The following is an 8,323-nucleotide window of genomic DNA, read 5'->3' as shown; positions in this document are numbered from 1 at the left end:
TAATGGAGCCTCATTTGACTATTGGGTCAAGCCCTTTGTTATAAATAGTGAGTAATAGTGAGTTTATGGTTAGATTCACTAGTTAAGAGTGTGTTTGTCTGCTTATTGGCCAAAGTTATTGAGTTAATAGAGAATCAAGTATGCAAAAATATTAAATTATCTTCCTGAAATGATTCTTTTTTTCAGGATGCTTTTCAGGAGATCATGAAAACCTTGAGACAAGAGGTCAGAAAATGCCATCTAGCAATGGAAAACCAACACTTATCTACCACCGTCTGCAACGTATTGATAGAGCTGCGGACTTAAGCAACAAGGAAATGCGAAGAAGCAGAACCAGTGAACCGTTGTTCCACAAATACGTAGAGCGAAGCAGACCTCCCCCTGCTATGATTGTCAAGTCGACTTTCCCAAGAGTATCGAATGATCGAAGCTCTCACTTCATCACGAATGATGATCAGTGGTCAGGAATTGAAAACCTCCCTATTCCAGAAGATGACTTGATCTCAGTGGTGAGTAGCCATCTAAGATTAGAAAGCAACTCCCTTTGACAGGTGTTGGTAAACAGGATTTTTAAAAATACATCCATGTATCATTTTAAAACACTGTGAAGTATTCACAGCAGAGACTGACAACTCAGCATATTATGTGTACATCTGTGTCAATACTCTGTCTAAGCCTCCTGTGTTCAGAATCAGATGTAATATCACCGACATTTGTTAACTTAGTGGCAGCAGTACAATGCATTACATGATAAATATAGAAAATTTAATTACAGTGAGTGCAATTAAATTAAGATAGTGCAAAAACAGAAATAATAATAAAGTGAGGTAAATTTCTTGGGTTCAATGTACATTTAGAAATCAATGGCAGAGGGGAAGAAGCTGTTCCTGAATCGTTGAGTGTGCGCCTACAGGCTTCAGTATCTCCTTCCTGACAGTAACAATGAGAAGAGGGCATGTCCTGGGCGATGGGGCTACTTAATAATGGATGCCACCTTTTTGAGGCACTGCTCTTTGAATATGTCTTGGATACCTCGGACGCTAGTACCCAAGATGGAGCTGACTGATCTTATAACTTTTCTGCAGTTTCTTTCACTCCCTTGCAGTACCCCCCGGATGATGCAGCCTATCAAAATTACATTAAATTAAATATAAGTTTACTATAACCTATACCTCCTCCCTGATGGTAGCAATGAGAAGAGGGCATGTCCTAGGTGATGGACGTCCTTAATAATGGATGTTGCTTTTATCCACTGATTGCCAGTTTTCTCAGTACAAGGATGAAAAGTGTTCAAGGATAATTGAGACCGATGATCATATTGAATAAGTTATTAATCTTGAAGTACCTATAATCTACCTAATTATGAAGTTAGCTGGTTTAAACTGAATTCCTTTCCACTTTCTACCATTGATGCTGATGGATCTCGTTATAATCTGCAGGGAGATGCTGAATGAAAATCAATTTTTTCCAGTCCATCATCTTGAATTTTTTATGGAAACCAAGGGAATGATCCATGGATTATCAAGTAAATTGTCATATTACGTCATGGAGTCAGAGCACCATGATACAGAAGCAAGCCCTTTGGTAGTTTATTAACGATCAAAACTGATTTACAGGAGCTGAACATTTCAGGAACAGAAACATACCCCTCCGCCATCAGATTTCTGAATGGATATTGAACCCATGAATACTACCTGACTATTCTTTTCTCTCTTTTCATATATATATAAATACAGACACACATTTATACTTCGTATCGTAAATAATAGTTGTTTTATTATTATGTATTGCATTGTACTGTTACTGGAAAGCAACAAATTTCACACCAAATTGGATTAGACATTGGCTTTGTGGAGGAGGCCAGGGAGTGGTCATAGAGGGTTGCTTCTCTGACTGGAGGCCTGTGACTAGTGATGTGCTGCAGGGATTGGTGCTGGTCCTTTGTTTGTCATCTATATCAATAATCTGGATGATTATGTAGTTAACTGGATCAGCAAATTTGCAGATGACATCAAAATCATGGCTTGCAGAGGGATCTGCTTCAGCTGGAAAAATGGGATGAAAATTGGCAGATGAAATTTAATGCAGATAAGTGTGAGGTTTTGCACTTCGGTAGGACCAAACAGGTGTCAAAATGGTTGATGTGATGTGCTTAATGTGGTAGTGCTTGTCACTCTCATTTTCAGCTTTCACCTCTGGCTGGCAGTCTTGCACAAAGGAGAGCTGAATGTGTAAGTGTCTCCTTGCCAGTACATAGCCTCTCCAACAGCAAGCCCCATGTAGAGCCTCCTCACTGGCAACACACTGACTCAGCTGAACTACAGAGGACGGGGAAGGGGGGTGCTCTCACCCCTGCACACATAGTATACAGGCCCACTGTTGTGTGGACACCCCCTGGTGCACGTGAACCAGATCCCCAACTATGGGTAACTAGCCCCACTGCCTTGTGGGCAGCCTCGGGAGAGACAAAGGCTATGGGAATAAACCCAGACAGCAAATCCGGAGTGGAGCCCCTAAGGCATCTGGACATCATTGAACATCCTTCCAGCAGCTCCTGCAGCCAATCTTCATAGCTTTCTTTTGGACTGTACTGGTGAGGCTGAGAGGGGGATTTTGACGACTGGGCATCTCAGGATCTCCATACCTTCCGTCCAGGCTTGTGATGATGATCAACATCACCCATTGTCCTTCGAGACAGATGGATGCCAACCAAGACCAACCAGGGTAGATCTTACACTGTGAGTGGTAAGGCACTGAGGAGTGTGGTAGAACAGAGGAATCTGGGAATACAGGTACATAATTTGTAGAAAGTGGCGTCACATGTATATAGGGTCATAAAGAATGGCCTTCATAAATCAATGTATTGAGTACAAAAGATGGGATGTTTTGTTGAAGTTATATATTATTGGTGAAGCCTAATTTGGAGTATTGTGTGCAGTTCCGGGTACCTGCCTACAGAAAAGATGTAAGCAAGGTTGAAAGAGTACAGAGAAAATTTACAAGGATGTTGCCAGGTCTGTCTGGAGGACTAGAGTTATAAAGAGGGGTTGAATAGGTTAGGACTTTATTCCTTAGAATGTGGAAGACTGAGGAGAGATTTGATAGAGGTATACAAAATTATGAGTGGTATAGATAGAGTAAATGTGAGCAGGCTTTTTCCACTGAAGTTGGGTGGGACTACAGACAGAGGTCATGGGTTAAGGGTGAAAGTTGAAAAGTTTCAGGGGAACATGAGGGGAAACTTCTCCACTCAGAGAGTAGTGAGAGCGTAGAATGAGCTGCTAGCACAAGTGGTCCATATGACCTTGATTTCAACCTTTAAGAGAAGTTTGGATAGTAGGGATATGGAGCGCTCTGGTCCTGGTGCAGGTCGTTGGGAACAGGCAGTTTAAGTGGTTTTTTGGCATGAACTAGATAGGCCAAAGGGCCTGTTTCTGTTCTGTACTTCTCTATGAGTCTATGACCCTGTGATATAGGCTGGGGGCATTAAACCTGATTCTGATATCAAAAGAGGTAACTAACATAACAGAAGATGTTTAGATCAAACAACTTTAGTGATAATTTCTTTTGCATTGGATTATTTCGAGCTATAGCATGGTATCCCAATGTGCCCACGCCACCCCTTTATACCAATGTGACCAATTAATGGACTAACCTGGATGACTTCGGAATATGGGAGGAATCTGGAACACCCAGAAGAAATCCATGTGGTCATGGGGAGAACAGATAGAGACAGAATTGAACCCTGTAATAGCATTACATGGTGCCTAATAAATGATCTTAAGTTGTTTGAAAACTTGGCTTCACTTTCCATACAGCTCCCCCTGAGTTTGTCCCTGCCCTGGAAATTTTTTTTTACCTATTTTATGTAATATAGATGGTGTTATTGTTTATTGAATTGTAAGCAATCTATTGAATTACAAACTACTATAGATGTGTAATAGAGAGTATATTGATTGGTTGCATCACAGCCTGGTAGGGGAATGCCTTTGAATGGAAAATTCTACAAAAGGTTGTGAAATGGAGACATCTCTTTCTCCCTTATTAGGGAGAGAGAGAGAGAGCCTGTGGTATGTCGAATACCGGGTGAATGAGTAGTCTTTGGGGTACTGCTAGTCTCTGTCTTTGCTGTTGCTTTGCTGCATGCTTGTGTGCTCAGCGGTGAGTGCGGATGCTTTTTTTTGCTGTTGAGGAGAGAAGGGATCATTGCTTGCTGCAGCTTACGTGGGGGGGGGGTGGAAGAGGTACTTTGGGGTTCTAACATTTAACTGTCATTCATGCTTTAGGGCACTCCTCTGTTTTTTGTAGATGGTTGCAAAGAAAAAGCATTTCAGAATGTATGTTGTATACATTTCTCTGACAGCAACTGTACTATTCTATAGAATTGCTGAGTATTCCCACAAGAAAATGAATCTCAAGGTTGTATATGGTGACATATATGTATTTGATAATAAAATTCTCTTAGAACTTTTAACCTCAACATTGAATTCTTGCAGAAAATGGTGAAATATGACTTGGTTTTATTTTGAAGTAAATTTTTAGTTTTCCATTTCTCCCCCCAAGTAGCATGTAATTTTATTTGTATACAGTTTACTGCCATTGATGAGCTGACTGCTAGCCTCAGTGGTTTGCATGGAGATACCCTTTTTTTGTCATCATTGTCAGATTTTTCTCTGAATCTACCTTGGTTGAAAATGTTAAGGCCCCCTGTGAAGACTGTGCACCTTGAACTGAGTAAGGAGAGCAGAACAATCCCTACTCAAACAAAAAACCCCAAATACCTTTGACATCTAGGCAGTGGGCTATGGTTAAATGCAAAAGGAAGATCACAGAATCATGTGTGCGATATTCACACATATGCCTGATTAGATTTAAGTAACACTGTACAATTTACTTATCTACAACCCTACAACAATTAGTGATTTAGAGAGACTCAGCATAATGTAATGCTAACAATTCATTGAACAATAAATTTAATTCTGAAAACAGTTTATAAAAGAAATGAGGGAATAGAAACAGCAACAATTTCTAGTGTTAAAAACAATGTAATTTCCATCACATCCCTGCCTCCAAAAACACAGTAAATGGAGGGTGGCTACAAAAAATCATGCATTCGGTTAGTCTGGGTTTTTTTTTTACAACAGGGTGGTCATCAAACCGTACTGACAGGAGAACTAACCGATCATGCCAGCTGTTGCTGGTTGCAGGGAATTTGCCATTTACAGCTGTTTAGAAAGTGTGCATCATTATGAACAAAACACCAACCTTGCTTCTCTGAGCAAGGGATTATTAGTGTAGCTGAAATAAATCTTCTGCACAATAAATGGATATACAATGGTTACAGGAGAACCAACCAGAGAATTTAATTAAATTGATACTAATGCCATCAACTGATGTAGACCTAAATATGGAAATTTTGTGCTTACATCTAATATTGTTCCAAGACAAATTTTAAAAATTCATTTGCAAAATGGATTTTTAAAAAGTTGTTTTAATTAATTAATGCACTATCCTCTTTGTTACCAATTGTAAGTAGCAGCTACTTGTCAGGACACTGGAGCAGGGATCCAATCGCAGACCCAGTACTGTGCACAGTGATATTAATTGAGTAACAAATCCCAAGCTGCAAACAAAGTCAGCATCGAAGTTCAGGCAGAGATCAAAACATCCAGAGAAATCCAAAAACCAGAATCGGGAAACAGGCAGAGTCGATATTCAGACAGACAGAGTACAGGCACAAATGCTGGAAAGGCTCAGGAAAATTCACTGACATAATCTGGCAACAAGCAGGTGAGAACACAGGACTGAAATACACTGAGCAATTAACAGAGAGGCAGATGATAGGTGGAGCACAATGAGACACAGGTCTCAGTAAGACAGGTAATAATGAGAAATAGATGAGAGATGCAGTACTCAATAATACAGGGGCCGGAGTAGAGCAAGAGTGGGGCCAGGAGCACATGGCAATACAAAACCACAAACTGACACCTAGGGGGAAACACACACAAAGACAGAGTTCAACTGAAGGTACTGACACTACTTTAGTATGTAAGGTCCTTTTGGAGATAACATAACAGAATATTATCTATTGGCAACTGGTAAATTACAAGAAAGATCTTTGAGTGGTTTGCTGTTATGTTTACTAAGTTAAGCTGACTTCATATATTTTGAGTGATAATTTGAAAGCTGAAAGAAGCATGGGGTAAATAATCTGGTTGTTATTGGTCTTTGTTTGAGACAGTGTTGAATAAGGACGCCATGTCCTTTGTGACAGCAAGTGTTGTATGGTTTTAGTTATCTATTATTGATGAAATTATCTTTAAATTTATCTACCATGTGTAACTTCTTATTTAGCATCCAAAAATGAAGAATTAATATATCCTTGCTGTTAATTATCATTAAAGAGAACAATCTGACTGTGTGTAATTATAATAACTGGAACTGTGAGATAATAACTAGGCAACTCTGTGTCTCACTTTATAAGGATAATTTCTGCCAGTTATCTGAATAAGACGGTGGTATATTTCATTGTGGGGGGGTGATGGTATACAGAACCCTTTGTAGACACAACAAAGTTTTAATTAGTGACCTTAAGATAGTCTTTGTTGTCATCAATTTGCTAATTACATCAGCAATTCATGGTACTTCTTATCAGTTAGTAAGTTACAGTGTCTTGATTTGGTTGTTTGTTGAAAATAATGGACAGTATATTAATCTTTTTCTGCAATAAAGTGCAGTGCTTTATTCATTGCTAAGACTATGACCCAGATTAGCTTTACATTCCTGAGAAATACAAACAATATTTTACATGTTTTTTTTTAAATGTCTGTTTTGACATTTTCCTGCCTATTTCTAGAACCAAACATTTTTTTTTGATTCAAAGCAACACACACAAAACGCTGAAGGAACTGAGCAGGTCAGGCAACATCTGTGGAAATGAATGCACAATTAACTTTTCAGGCCAAGACCCTTTTTCAGGACTGGAAAGGAGGGGCAGATGTCAGAATAAAGAGGTGGGGGGAGGGGAAAGAGGATTGCTAGAAGGTAATGGATTGTACTTAATGAATACTTTGCTTCAGTATTCACCAGGGAAAAAGACCTTGACAATTGTGGGGATGACTTACAGCAGACTGAAATGCTTGAGTATTAAGTTAGATAAGTCACCGGGACCGGATGAGATGTACCCCAGGTTACTGTGGGAAGCGAGGGAGGACATTGCTGAGCCTCTGGTGATGATCTTTGCATCATCAATAGGGACAGGAGAAGTACCGGAGGATTGGAGGGTTGAAAATGTTGTTCCATTGTTCAAGAAGGGGAGTAGAGGTAATCCAGGAAATTATAGACCAGTGAGTCTTGCTTCAGTGGTGGGCAAGTTGTTAGAGAAGATTCTGAGATGCAGGATTCATGAGCATTTGGAGAGACATAATCTGTTAGGGATAGTCAGCATGGCTTTGTCAAGGGCAGGTTGTGCCTTATGAGCCTGATTGAATTCTTTGAGGATGTAACAAAACACATTGATGAAGGTAGAGCAGTGGATGTAGTGTATATAGATTTCAGTAAGGCATTTGATGAGGTTCCCCATGTAAGTCTCCCTCAGAAAGTAAGGAGGCATAGGATCCAAGGATGCCTTGCTTTGCGGATCCAGAATTGGCTTGCCCACAGAAGGTAAAGGATGTTTGTAGATATTGTATATTCTGCATGGAGGTCGGTGATCTGTGGTGTTCCACAGGGATCTGTTCTGGGAACCCTCCTCTTTGTGATTTTTATAAGTGACCTGGGTGAAGAAGTAGAAGGGTGGGTTAGTAAGTTTGCTGATGACACAAAGGTTGGGGGTGTTGTGGATAGTCTGGAGGGTCGTCGGAGGTTACAGTGGGACATCAATAGGTTGCAGAACAAGGCTGAGAAGTGGCAGATGGATTTCAACCCAGATAACTGTGAAGTGGTTCATTTTGGTAGGTCCAGTTTGAAGACAGAATATAACATAAGTGGTAAGACTCTTGGCAGTGTGGAAGATCTGAGGGATCTTGGAGTCCATGTTGATAGGACACGCTAAGCTGCTGTGCAGATTGGAAGTGTTTTTTAGAAGGTGTATGGTGTGTTGGCATTCATCAACCATGGAATTGAGTTCAGGAGCCATGAGGTAACGTTACAGCTATAGAAGACCTTGGTGCGAACCCACTTGGAGTAATGTGTTCAGTTTTGGTCAGCTCACTACAGGAAGGATGTGGATAATATAGAGAGAGTTCAGAGGAGAGTTACAAGGATCTTGCCTGGATTGGAAGGCGTACCTTATGAGAATAGGTTGAGTGAACTTGGCCTTTTC

At 40.2% G+C, this 8,323-nt stretch overlaps 1 protein-coding gene across 1 annotated transcript in view; it reads left to right on the top strand.

Moving 5' to 3' along the window:
* The first annotated feature begins 302 nt into the window (after positions 1-302).
* LOC140202521 (receptor-type tyrosine-protein phosphatase R-like) overlaps positions 303-8,323 on the top strand; it is a 285,315-nt gene continuing 277,294 nt past the window's right edge. The window contains exon 1 of the mRNA XM_072267467.1: positions 303-509. Coding sequence (XP_072123568.1) covers positions 318-509 — 192 coding nt within the window. The 5' untranslated portion in view covers positions 303-317. The remainder of the gene's footprint in view (positions 510-8,323) is intronic.

Source organism: Mobula birostris, chromosome 9 (assembly GCF_030028105.1).
Source record: "Mobula birostris isolate sMobBir1 chromosome 9, sMobBir1.hap1, whole genome shotgun sequence".
NCBI classification, from domain to species: domain Eukaryota; kingdom Metazoa; phylum Chordata; class Chondrichthyes; order Myliobatiformes; family Myliobatidae; genus Mobula; species Mobula birostris.
This window is presented reverse-complemented; position numbering and strand designations above follow the sequence as displayed.